Below are 14072 nucleotides of genomic sequence, written 5' to 3'. Positions count from 1 at the left end.
TCTGAATAAGCTGGAATTGCCAGCATGAAATTGGTTGACAGTTCAATGTTAGTAAAGTTATGCATTTTAGTATAATGAGATATTTAATGGCATATTATATTGGCTGGATTATGCTAGAAGAAACTGAACAAAGATTATGAATGCAACTCAGAGGATAATTGTAATGCTGAAACGAACGCTGACATGCAAGAATAAGGAAGTCATTTTACCTCTTTCCAAGACTTAGATATGAACATGTCTGGACTACTATGCATAGATCTTGTCTCCTGGTTTCCAAGGTTATGCAGATACAATGGAGAGGGGTGCCAAGGAGGTGTTATCACTGATATCAGGACTGCAGATGCTAGCAGACAAGAGAACGAGGAGTGACATGACAGATATCTACAAACTTCTAAAAGGGTCATACAGGATACCAGTAAATGGAAATTTTCATTTTATGGAGAGTGGGGAGAAGTTAAGAGGGTATCCATGGAAGTTGAGAATAAATCCAGTCAAGACAAAAAACTAAATTTTTCTCTTGTAGAGAAGTGCGTGAGTAGAATGGCCTGCCTTTGGAGGTTGTGAGTGGAGATAGTGTGAATGAATTCAAGAGAAAGAATGACATGGTGTGAGGGATGTGGCCTCCTTGATATCAAATAATAATAATAAAATGGAAGAAAACCACCATAAAATGAAAAACAGATTTACAAACTAATGACTTGTTATAGAATCTGATAGCTCTAATCAATACTTTCAACTTGTCAGAGGTGAGGAGAATTTTGTTATGTGAATTCCACCTACAAAAAAGCTGGTAATCTATAGTACATTATTATTAGTAATGTACTACCATAGTATTCATGAATAATAATGATAAAGAATGATATCATGATATCATAAGTGTTTAAAACTAGACATGATAATTTTTCAAACTACCACTATCTTAGAAGATTAGTGGATACACACTGGTGATGGAAATCAACATTCACAAACATCCATGACCATAGTATTCAACATGCAACACGATGTTAGGACATGAAATATACTAAATGCTTAGCCAATCAGGAGGCTGGCAAGACAGTAACAACAATAGTAATAGGAGACAATGGTAACAACAACATATATAAGTAATGTGACAAAATCAGAGAAAGATCGACAAACATGTAAATAACAGTAACAAAATGAATCTGTTAAACAATCATATGCACACACCAATATCATTTGTATGAGTCATTATTGTACTTAAAAACATAATGCCCATTGCATCTTAGCAATGTGGTAAGAGATGTTTGATAAAGAGGACCAGATTTTGTCTTACATTTAACCAAAGGTAACCTAAATTTTTAGTGTAGAAATGCTTAACATTTCAGAAGTGCTCTGTTTGTTCTAAACAGCAGATTTTGTAATATCCCTCCACCCACCCCCGAGGAGGATATGACACTGTGGATGGATGTAATAAAAAGGTATTTTTATATAGGTATCTGATACATACGACAAACACAAGAAACCAAGATAACTATAACTGTTAAATAACAGTTAAATCTGGAAATTCAAGGACGTTTCTGAAATATGCTTCTCCACTCAACAGAACAAAAAATCAAGCCATCATACATTAATCACCAAACGAGCATTGCCACATTTTACATGTCGACAATTATGTGGATGCAAGGTGTCTATTAAAGTCAATATAACCTTTGGATACTATAGAAATAATAAGGATAGGAAGCTTACAATTTTGATATCCTTTATCTATGAGGCTGTTGGAGTGGTTAAAGCAAGTGTGGTGCTCTCTTATAAAATATATTAACTGTGCAGACTTAGGATGGACAATATGCATTTCACTACAACAATACATCTCACAAAATGATGCTGCTATTGTTAACAGCTGCTGTTATTGTTTAACTAATTAACAGCTTTATTCTATTACTACAATTTCATGCTTGAAGTTGGCTCCTTTTACTCCCCCCCCCCCACCTTCTAATGAAATGTATCATAAGTAATGTGAAACCAAGTAGAGTTAATACAAAACATTCTTTTTTACTTTCTTTTTTTAATTGCTTTCATGGGACTAATTCCAGCAAACCTCTGACATGAATTCAAACAAGAAAAGCCCAAGAGATAAATATCCTCTACTAACCTATAAACCAATGGTAACCAGTAGGAATGCCAAGCTATTCCAAAGGGAGGGGGGAAATGTCAGTGAAATATTTACTGATATTCCTACTGCAATTATATATATAATACTTTGTAACATCCAGTAGTGTCACACACCAATCCCTGAAGCCTGATTGTTGTAATTAGCATGAATTACTGAACGTTCACAAAGGCAGTTTTAATATTTCCTGTCCAATATTGCACACCTTTAAACCTTTATGATATCTGATAATGAACAGTTTTAGTAGAGTTAATTTATTGTGGATATATATATATATATATATATATATATATAATATGCTTCTTGAAAAGAGATCAACAGACACAGCCCCCATGGGCAAGATGCATCACACCATGTAACGATTCACATGTTTATAGCTGGTATAAATTGGAGGAATATGATGCTCCCAAATCAGTGCAACTGTGTCTGGGTTAAATGGCTGTGAGAAGGGAACTGATGCAATTTGATTGAGGCATTGTGATAGGATGGTATGTTGCAGTCCGATCTGTTTGGCAAATTGTTGAAAAACTGGGCCATGCTAAGACAACAATCAGTGATACCATACTAAGATTGAGGTGCAGGAGTCAAATGCAAGTGCTACCTGCAGTGGATGACCCACACACTCACAAAACATGACTGTAGGATGCTACGAAGGATAATATGTAAAAACAGCTATTTGTCGGCCAACATGAATGCAGAGTTCCAGGCATCAACTGGAACATGAATCTGCATAAAAATATTCAGAACTGAGGCTCACAACATGGGTTTCCCCGTGGTAAGACTACAATATACCACAATATATGTGTTCTTCAGTAGTGCAAAGAATGTGTACAGTGAGATATGGAAGCTTGGAAAGCTGTGTTATGGAGCAACAAATCATGCTAATACATCTACTGTGCAGATGGATGAGTGTGGCAGATTCCCAATGAACATCTCTTACCAGAGTGCATAACTGGAACCCCCATCTATGAAATTAGAAGGTGGGAGTGTGAGCTATAGTCCTTTTTTTTTTTTTTCCTAATTTGGCCTTGGACCTCTGTTTGTGGTGCCATGAATACTGAACTCCGAGAGGTATTCTGAACATTCTGGAGAATGCATTGCTTCTGACTTCGTGGCATTTCTACGGAAACAACCATCCTCTCTCAGCAAGACAATACAGTGTTACAGGGCTGCTGTAACTGCATGGTTTGTGGACATGAACATCATTACACTGGACTGACATCCACAGAGCCCTGATCTCAACCCTACTGAATATCCATGGGATGAACTAGAGTGTCGGGTGAGGTCAAGGGACATCCACTCCACAAAAGTCCAGGACCACATTACATGCCAACAGGAAGAATGGTCCAAAATTCCCACTGACTGTTATTGAATGCTTGTGGTCCTTAATAAGATATAATATCTCTTTTCGCTGCAGTCATTGCAGTGAAAGGAGGTCGTATATCTTATTAAGGTAGGCACCATTAGCTGTTTGTTCCTTACACTATGGTGTCCACTGATTTCTTTCCCAGAAATTGCAACTAAATTTATGCAATACATAAATTTAGTTGCAATTTCTTAGGGAAAAAACTATGCAAAGCATAGACGAATAAATTAACTCAATTTGACTTACTGGTCGATGTGGGGAATGCGAAGATCCCAATGGAGATGGCTGCATTGCAACAACTGTAGAATGCACTTGAGCTTGAGGTGATGATATCTGTTGCTGGCGTTTTTGTTGTTTCATTCTGTATTCTTGAAGTAGCATGGTATGTTGTCTGGTCTGCTTACGAACCTATATAATGATTGATTTGTAGATTTTTTTTTTTTTATTATTAAAAGTAAACTACTGTAAATATATTAGCCATTATTTAAAATTTTCATATGCAAAAAAATTAATAATAAATAAAATAAATAAATTTAAGATAAGAGGTAATCTAACGAAATACATCATATTGGTTAAAAGAAAATAACAAAGGTAAACAAGTATGGAAATTATGAGAAACAATCACAGAAATATATTTCATATAAGAATAATTCTGTTCCATAACATCATTCACTAATACAAAATTTAACCTAGAATGAAATGAAAACTGAAATGACTCAACAAACTTCAGTCTTAATGAATACCAAATTTCAATAATTCCATCAAGCCTGTCAAAATGATAACATTCACATAAAATTTTGTTAAGTAACTGCATTTACTTTGATAGCAAAGAGTATAACATCAAAAAGCATTGGGAAATACCTTCTTTTTGACAAAATGGTCAAGATATAGAGGAACTAAAAGTTCCCCTGCTGGTCTGGTTCGTCGAATGGGTAGCGTATCTGCTCTCCAACCAACAAGCTGCAGATTCAAATTTTGGGTGTTCGAATTCTCCTAAAATATCTCAATTGCTCTGGATTCTTAAACAGCACATTATGTTTCCAAGAATAGAACAAATGATGTATTCTATACCCACCTTCATTTTCTGGATTTTATACCATACAATTTTCCTGCTGCTTGTATTATTACTAACAGATGAAGTGAATTGGATCATAATATTAATGATATGGCCTTCTTCAACCATTTTGGTCATTCTTCTTGATTGTGCTTTATAATGCTTACAAGCCTGTTATCACTTTTCTCATTATATGCCCTTCATAATGCATTTGTTTTCTGTTGCTCTTGTATAGTGTTGTTGATATTCATCCCTTGTCCATATGATTTACTCTTTTGACCCCAGTTATGCAGATGATACTATACTGGTGTCTAAAACCAAAGGATGAACACTATTTCTGAAGATTACAACTGTAAATTCAGATGAATCAGCTTGTGCAAATTTATATAACTGATAATTCTGAGAAGAAAGCAGGTACATATTCAAATTTCGAATCAAGCGCAAAGGGGTCATGCGGTAGCACATAGCAGGATAAAAGGCAAGAGGACTAAGCAAATTGTGTTTGAAGGAAACTCTTTTCATGAAGCAATAAAGTTGCAAACTTGGATGTCATGTAATTTCTCAAAGACATCCTCTAGATCATTTCACACAGGAATTATTGGAATCTCACACAGTGTTGTATTTAAGGTTCTGAGCAGTTCAAACCAATGGAATATGTCCTAGACATTTGCAAAGAGGTTGCCCTCAATCTATCATGGAACATACAAAGACAGATTTTTTGTTATAACAGCACAATATAATTGATGCACCATGGCAGGTCAGCTTGCAAGTCAGCACTATTCAAGCACAAGTACATGGATATTATCTCGATAAACTGTGGCAAGACATTTGCGACAAGTAGATCCATATGCCCAAAGGCCTGTAGTCTGCATCCCTTTATACACAGCTCATTGTAGAGCACATTTTCAGTGGTGCTGCATCCATAAATATTGAAAAAGCAATTTTTATGGATTAGCCTATTGGCTGCACATCAATGGGCTAATGTACTCTTTACAGATGAGTCATTTTAGTCTTTCCTCAATTCTAGATGACACGTGATCTGGTGTGAAAGCAGTACTGCTTACAATGCAAGAATGTTCTTGAAAGAGATAGATACAGTGGTGCTTGGGGTCATGGTGTAGGGAAGCATTATGAGTAATGGATGCAATAAGATACAAGTGCTAGTAAAGGGACTACGTCTCCAGGCTATGGGCAGTGTTTCGAACTAATGGAATATGTTCCAGATATTTGCTAAGTGGTCAGACTTGATCTACCACAGAGCATACAGGCAGATTTTTGGTTATAACAGCAAAACATAATTGACGCACCATGGTAGATCAGCTTGCAAGTTGGCTCCATTCAAGCACAGGTCAGAGAATATCTCTAGAAACTGTGGCAAGGCATTTGTGACAATATGCCTATACACCCAAAGGCCTGCTGTCTACATCCCTTTATCAACAGCTCACTGTAGAGCACTTTTAAGTGGTGTTGTATCCATGAAAATTGGACAAAGACACCAATAGGCTAATGTGTTCTTTACACATCAGATTCGTTTTAGTTTTTCCTCCAATTCTGGTGTGAAAGTGATACTGCTCACTGCGCAAAAATGTTCTTGAAAGGGATAGATATGGTGGTGGTGCTCGGGACATGGTGTAGGGTTTGATTTTGATTTGAAATTTTTTTTTGGTGCAAAGAGATCAAAGGTCATACTGCACCAAGACACAAGTCACAGCAGTACATATTGTAATTGGTTAGTAGGAAAATCACAAACATCCACCATGCCCTTGACGGGATTTGAACTTGCAGCCTCTTGGCTGTAGAGTGGATATACTAACCATTCAGCCAACGAAATGGCATGGTGTAAGGAAGCATTATGCTTAATGGACCCATCGAGCTACAAGTGTTGGTAAAGGGACTATGACTGGTGAACAGTTCTTCAATGTCGTGTTCGAATGTTCCGTGTAGTGCTATAGGCAAAAAATTCATTTTTATGGATGACAATGCCACACCACATCACATACAAGCAGTGGAGATACTTCTGGAAACAGAGGATATTAATCAAATTGAGTGGCAAGCATCTGTTAATAATGGTTCTACTGAGACCGCAATCCCATAGAACACATTTGGGAAGCAATAGGGAAACACACTGCTGCTCAAAATTTCCTTCCAGAAAACAAACAAAGCCTTATCCTTGCTCTGAAGAGGAGTGGATCAGTTTGCCTCAAGAACCTCCTGAAACATTTGGTCCTAAGCATGAAACATTATGAGAGCATCACAGTTCGGGGTGGACATATTTCATACCGAAATGTCTCTCTGCATAGTTTTCTGTAAGCACTGGACATTAATTCCTTAACTGGGTCCTTAGAAAATTTGCAACTTTTGCCAAAAACACATTGTAATTTAATTTCTACGAAATTTATAACACATTTTCTTGTATAATATTAGTATGCTGGCAATAAATTTATGCCCACATTTGGCTGTAATCATGAAAATTTTTTCATATATAGGTAAAAATATAGTTTGTTTTCAGCATTTGGACACAAGTATATAATAAGAAATCCCATGGATATGCTAATCTCTACCAATTCCAGAGTAGTATTAAACAACTATTAGTCGGTTAATAGTCACGTGCTAAATGCATGAACTGAATGCCTTTAGCATCTTGATGTTCATTATGACTGAAATTTATCTAAGTCAGAATCCTATCTAGCCACTGCAATAATACTCAGTGCTAGCCACAGAGTTGCTTTCATACTGTTATTGTGCAATCGCTCAGGCTTTGAGGCCACTAGAACGGAAGCATCAGCGCAGCCACTGCTTCCTGCATTGCACCCTTCTGTGTGTGGCATGGGACACCAAACTGTCTGCAGACAATCTAGATACTGGTCTGAGTGTCATGCTTAGAAGAGCAGCCACCATACTGTGATCTACTGAGACTCATCCTGAAGAGCTGGGTCATCCAAGATTGGCCGTCTACCAGAATCCCCATTTTCTGATTGATGTTCATGAGTCGCAATGCATGACAAACATGGCTGTAGGGTGCTGTGATAGAAAGGATAGTAATAAAAAAAAAAAAAAAAAAAAAAAAAAAGACCAGGAGGAGAAGAGCAAAGTTTACAGGAAGCAAAAAATGTAAAGGGCCACTACCATCACTGAAAGGTCTCCTCCACCATGAACAGGGGTCTCGTTTGGGGTGGTAGGGGGATGATATCAGGAGATCAGTTTTATCTTTAGGAAATGTTCCAATACTACAATTTTTTTTGAGAAACAGGTAGAAGCACAATAGGAAAAAATGGCACTCAACAGCCTTTTTTTAAAGAGCAGAAGGCACCTTGCTATTGACATACGTGGTAAATTTTCTACATTAAGATATTTCAAGGATTGAGATCTGTTAATAATGGTTCTACAGGTGTTGTACGCTTCTTGACAGGATGTGAAGAAAGCTTGAGTTCTTTTTTCCCGAGTCACTTGTGATAAACTGTTTTCTTTCCTTGGACTACCTTGGCACACTTTTTTTTATTTGAAAACTATGGCTTGAATATATAGCATAAAAAATGAAGGCCTTTATTTCAACAAGGATAATTTATGTAACAAGATCACAAGTATTGGGATCTGGAGAACAGAAACAGTAATCGACCACAGATTGGAAAAGCAGAAGTCTTGTAGTTCCAATGTGCACAAGGTGGTGAACAATTGAGGGGGAAGGGCTACTAGAGATGAAGAGCATTCTATGAGACATTTCTCTAGGTTTTGTTTTGTTTTTTTACTTTTATTTATTTTTTTAAATGTTGAGCCCATACATGAGAGCTGGTTGATAAACCTATAGTACTGTGCATGAGTAAGCTATGCATGAATTTGTAGTGGAAGATCAGCAAAATAATTAGAGTGTCATTTTCCTGATCTTCCACTGCATCTTTCTAGTTTTCATTCACATTTTCTGCATTTTTCCTTCCTTCCCATCTAAAATCCTGATACCCACATTTTCACACCTAGTGTCAGTAACCTTAGTTATCACTTTTTACACAATCCACACCTCAAGCACTTGCTTTAGAAACTCCTCTGACACACTCTGTTGTTATTTTTGCTTTCAATCCACAAACCTTTCACCCTCAATAATCAGTACTAACATCTTATATATATAACACCTAATAAAACTCCTCGTATCCAATTCTGGAAACAGAGTCTTCGTTGCAATTGTTCTGGTGTGTGCACCGGCACTTTATCTCACCTATAATCTTATGATATTCAATAAGCTTTACAAAATACCAACTGAAAAAAAAAAATAAAACAAACTCAACTTTTACATGTCCTAGTGGCTTATAATTTGTCCAGATTGATTTGATCAGCTCTTAGTGTTCAAAAAAACCTAACTGAATTAATTTTGCTTATCTCAGTCATCTCTAGGTTACTTTTCCGCCAAATTTGCTTTAAACTTTGCACAGACCTTGTAGACTGAGCAATTAGTACACACATTCTATAATCAACAGGCAGTGACAAGTTCAAATCCTGCAATGCCAATGGTAGGATTCGAATTGTCTTTAATATCTTTATTTCATTGCCAGTTTCAGACAACTATCTTGTTTATTGGATGCCGGAAGAAGGTTCAAATATATTCTGTCTCTTCTCCCCCCCCCCCTTACATAACAGTTCACAGATACTATGTAGCAAATTTCCAGAGGGAAAATTAAGGGAAAAATTAGGAAGTGTTTGGATCCTACAATTATAAAAAAATATGCATCATTGTATACAAATAAATGGTAAAAGAACAGAAAAGAGTAATCATAATGGGAGACTTAAATTATCCAAATATTCATTAGGTAGCAGTAGAATCTCATGAGAAGAATGAAAATGCATTTATTGAGCTATTGTGGGACAACTTCCTCAAGCAGCATGTGACAGAAGGAACTTGAGGGCAAAGAGTGTTAGATTTGATTATAGTGTCAGAGAGGGTTTCAGTTAAAGATGTAACTATTCTGCCTCTGGTTGGTGACAGTGATCATGTGGTACTCACTTGGGAAGTGACTAAGTTTATTAATGTTCTATTCAGAAAAGGTTACATGTTGAACTACAAAGCATGAAATTATAGTGATATAATTTCCTGCTTTGATGGATGGAAAGAATATCGACAGTGCAAGGGAAGCATTTAAACAACACTTGAATGATGTGATACCAGAATGTATCCTGAGAGTTAGAAGAATAAATAGAGTAGGATTCAAATGGATGTGTAATCTTATTAAGAAAAATTCGTAAGAAAAAGAAGATGTGGAAGGAATATCATGTGCATAAGGATGACGTCCATTATGAACATTATAAGCAGCAGGCTAGAATAGACACAACTGTTGTACGGAAAGCAAAGTCTGAGTATGAAAAGAAACTGGCTTTGTGTGCTAAAGACAACCCACAAGAATTCTATCTATATGCTGCAAGTAAAAGAAAGAATGAATATGAAAGAATAACTCTTCTAAATCCTGATGGAATGAGAGTTACAGATGCAGAAGAGGTTGTTCAGTTAATGAGTGCTCATTTTGTAAAAGCTTATCAGCCTGGTGTACGCAACATTGAGCTCGCTGTTACCTCTTCAATAGATGAAGAAACGTGGGTGTATGAGCACGAGGTATTAGAGCTGTTGCACAAATTGAATAAGAATTCTCCAATAAGGACTGATGGGATATCAGCATGTGTGCTAAAAGAGTGTTCGGCTGAACTGGCCATTCCTTTGACCAGGCTGTTTAATATGAGTCTCAGAACAGGGAATATTCTGCAGGAATGGAAAGAATGTATGGTAATTCCATTACACGAGGGTGGTGTAAAGACCAATGTATCCAGCTCTCGACCAATTAGTATCTCAGGAGTGGTGGTGAAGATATTGGAAAAATTAGTTACGCCTCGCATTCAGAAATGGGTTGACAGTGAATCTCTACTTTGCAATGAACAACATGGGTTTACTAAGGGAAGGTCATGATTTAGCAAATCGCTCACATTCTATAACAATGTTACCACTGAACTAGACAAGGGGAATGGATATACCATGATAGTTTTGGATTTTGCTAAGGCTTTTGAAAGAATACAGCATGGCAGACTGTTGCATAAATTGGAGAAAATAGGTATGGGTTATAAAAGATTAGCATGGATAAGAGGATGGCTGACTGACAGATATCAAAATGTGGTACACGGGGGATGTGAGTCTGCAAGATTTAAGGTAATTAGTGGTGGTGAGATACAGCTATTTGCTGATGATGCAAAGATAGGCAGGGTATTCAGGAATGCTACTGATATGCAGTACTTGTAGAATGATTTGAATAGGCTGGAATTGTGGGCATAGGAAAATGGGGTGTCAGTTCAATGTCAGCAAATGTAAAGTCATTCACATCGGCGTGATTAGATATCCAATGTCGTATTATATTGGTGGATTAGGCTAGAAGAAACTGATGAGGCTAGGGATCTTGGAGTGTTAACAGATAAAAAGTTGAAGTTCAGGGGGTCATGTGGCAAAGATTGCAAATACAACTCAAAAGATGATTGCAGTGCTGAAACGAATGTTCACATGTAAAGATAAGGATGTTATCTCGCCTCTTTACAAGGCTTTGATAAGACTTCACTTGGACAATTGTGCACGAATCTGGTCTCCTGGTTTTCATTGTGATTCTGATATATGTGGGTGGTCTGAAAAGTTCTTTGCCTAACAATGAAAAACCGAATTTATAATTTGAAAATTATTTTTATTTTTCAACATAATTTCTCTTAAGCCTAATACATTAATTCCATCAATGCTCCAGCACCATTATCCCGTCCCTGTAGTGGTTCTCAGTAAAATCTGCAAAATACCCCTTTACAGCTGCAATCCCCCCCCCCCCTTGATTCGAAGAAAAATGCTGACCAGCGTTTTAGTTTTGAGAAGAGATATAAGTCAGAGGTAGCCAAATCTGGGGAATAGGGTGTTCCTATTCTCCAAATGTTCCAACAATTCATAGTGCAGATCTCTTAATTTTCCCACTGCCAAAACACCTTTGTGGGCAGGTGCATTATCCTGATGAAAGATGATTTTTTCCTTCTGCAAACCGAGTCTTTTCTCACGAATTCTTTTGTCTAATCTGGTTAAAATAAATAATATAATTTTGGTTAAAGGATATAGAATAATATTCCTCATTTATTGTTTTACCCTTTTCAAGATAATTAATAAACAAAATGCTTTAGCATCATCCCAAAACACCGATGCCATAACACTCTTCTTTGGCGCTGAACAACCAGCTTATGTCCACTGATTTGACTGCTGTTTGGTATACTGGTGAATCCAAGTCTTATCCATAGTAAGAAATTAATGCACAAAATCAGTTTTTTTTTTGTTAAAATGCTCCAATTACTGTTTGAGAGATTGTCATGCGAGTGCGTTTTTGATCTGCACGGAACCCGTCTTGCGCTAAGTGTTTTCATTTGCAATTCTTCATGCAAAATATACCCTACACGTTCTTTTGAAATGTCTATATTTTTATTCTCAGCAATTTCACGCACTTTGATTCGTCAGTCATCCAATACAATATCGTACATTTGATCCATGATTTCTGGTGTTGGAAAAGCTCAGAAATGGAGGAAAGAGTGCTGTAAAAGGAATTATAGATGATAAAGGTGACATGAAAACTGGTGAAAAAGATATTCTTGATGTACAGAGTAATTACTTCGAAAAATTGCTAAATGAAATAATCAGTGATAGTACAGTGGTAAAAAAGACTGATTTGGCATGCAATCAGGAATACATATCCATACTTCAAGTAGGAAAAGCCATGAAAGCTGAAATGTGGAAAGGCAGCTGGAGTAGATGATATTTGACCAGAAATGCTCAATTATTGAGGTATAAAAGTCTTACAGTGGCTGCACTGCATGGTTCAGAAAAACTAGACAGAGGGACAAATTCCGGATGATTGGAGTAAAGCTCTGATAGTATCCATATATAAAAAGGGAAATAAAATTGAATGTGAGAATTACAGAGGTATTTCTCTACTGAGGGTTCCTGGTAAAATTTATGCAAGTATACTTCAGAAATGGTTCAGAAGGATTGTGCAAGAGAAGCTTGGTGAAGAACAAGCTGGATTCAGGCGAAATAGAGGCTTTCATTATCAGATTTTCACTTTACAGCAGATAGTTGAGAAAGCATGGGATTATAACAAAGATCTGTATTTGAGTTTTGTAGATCTGGAAAAGGCATATGACAAGGTGCCAAGACAGATGCTATTCAAAGCACTATAGTTGTATGGTGTCAGTGTGGCATTATATCAAGCAATACTTAGCTTTTATTTGAGTTGTCAGCAGTCAGAATAGAATGATGTACAGGAAGATGGTTTAATGTTAAACTGGTGTCAGACATTATGCTGTCTGTTATTTTTTATCTATATGGATCACATTATGAAGGAAAGTGATATTAAACATGATATCAAAATTGGAGTTGTTAATGTCAGCTCTTTGCTTTAATGGATTATATTATACTTCTAAATAAATCCACTACAAGTCTGCAAGAGTCCCTGACTAAATTGAATAACTGTTGTAATAGATATGGTATGAAGGTCAGCAATAACAAGACAAAAACAATGAAAATAGGCAGAAGCATTGAAAATATCAAATGCATTGTGAATGGAGAACCTATAGAACAAGTAAAACATTTCAGCTACTTGGCACAACTTTTAGAGAAGTTGGTAAATTAAATATGGAATCAGACAACAGAATCAATGGAATAAGAGAGAAATCAGTCATCATCATCATCATCATTAAATTCCTGCCATGTACCCTCAAGGGGTGTACAGGATACGATAGTACTACATTAAAAATTTACATCATTACTAAGTTCCTATCTACAAATTTTCCTCCAAATCAGTCTGTTACTTGTCAAGACTCCAATATTATCAGATCTTATATTTCTATCGTCTAAGGCACTTTGTACAGTATCAATTCACCTCTATCTTGGCCTTCCTGGCAGAGAACACTTGTTTTGCTAATCTTTCCTTGCCCATTTTGTTTAAGTGACCTGAGATTAGCTCTGCTAACGCATTCCTGGAAGCTGACAATGTCAAGTTCTTTCCTAATATCCTCATTTTTAATAAGGTATGGTATTGATGACATCTGTTCACACCTCTAATCTTTCTCAGGACTCTCATATCTGTGGTCTCTAGTCTTTGGTCAAGTGTTTTACTTCTGACCCAAATCTCAGATCCATAAGTTAAAACTGGTTTGAACACTCTCTTGTATACAGCTAATTTAGTGTTCCGACTAATTTCTCTCTTATTCCATATGAATTTATTCAACTGACTTTTTACCATACCACTTTGTTGATTCTGTTGTCTATTTCCATATTCAGTTTACCATCTTCACTAAAAAGTAGTGAAGATGGTAAACTGAAGACGTGCCTAAGTAGCTGAAATGTTGTACTTGTTCCACAGGTTCCCCAATTAAAACACAGTTGACATTTTCAACGATTCTACCTATTTTCATTGTCTTTGTCTTTTTATTGCTGACTTTCATAAGATATCTATTACAGCAGTTATTCAATTTAGTCA

General features: G+C 36.5%; 1 protein-coding gene across 1 annotated transcript in view; it reads right to left on the bottom strand.

Annotated features, from left to right (window-relative positions):
• The window catches only part of LOC150093819 (histone-lysine N-methyltransferase 2C-like), a 1065326-nt gene that overhangs the window by 352076 nt on the left and 699178 nt on the right, over nucleotides 1–14072 (bottom strand). The window contains exon 46 of the mRNA XM_090412524.1: nucleotides 3744–3905. Within this exon, the coding sequence (XP_090268650.1) occupies nucleotides 3744–3905 (162 nt within the window). The remainder of the gene's footprint in view (nucleotides 1–3743; nucleotides 3906–14072) is intronic.

This window comes from Typopeltis vanoorti, chromosome 23, assembly GCF_054136105.1.
Source record: "Typopeltis vanoorti isolate ZY-2024b chromosome 23, IOZ_Tvanoo_1.0, whole genome shotgun sequence".
Taxonomy (NCBI): Eukaryota; Metazoa; Arthropoda; class Arachnida; order Uropygi; family Thelyphonidae; genus Typopeltis; species Typopeltis vanoorti.
Note: the sequence above shows the minus strand (reverse complement) of the source record. Positions and strands in the feature narration are given on the sequence as shown.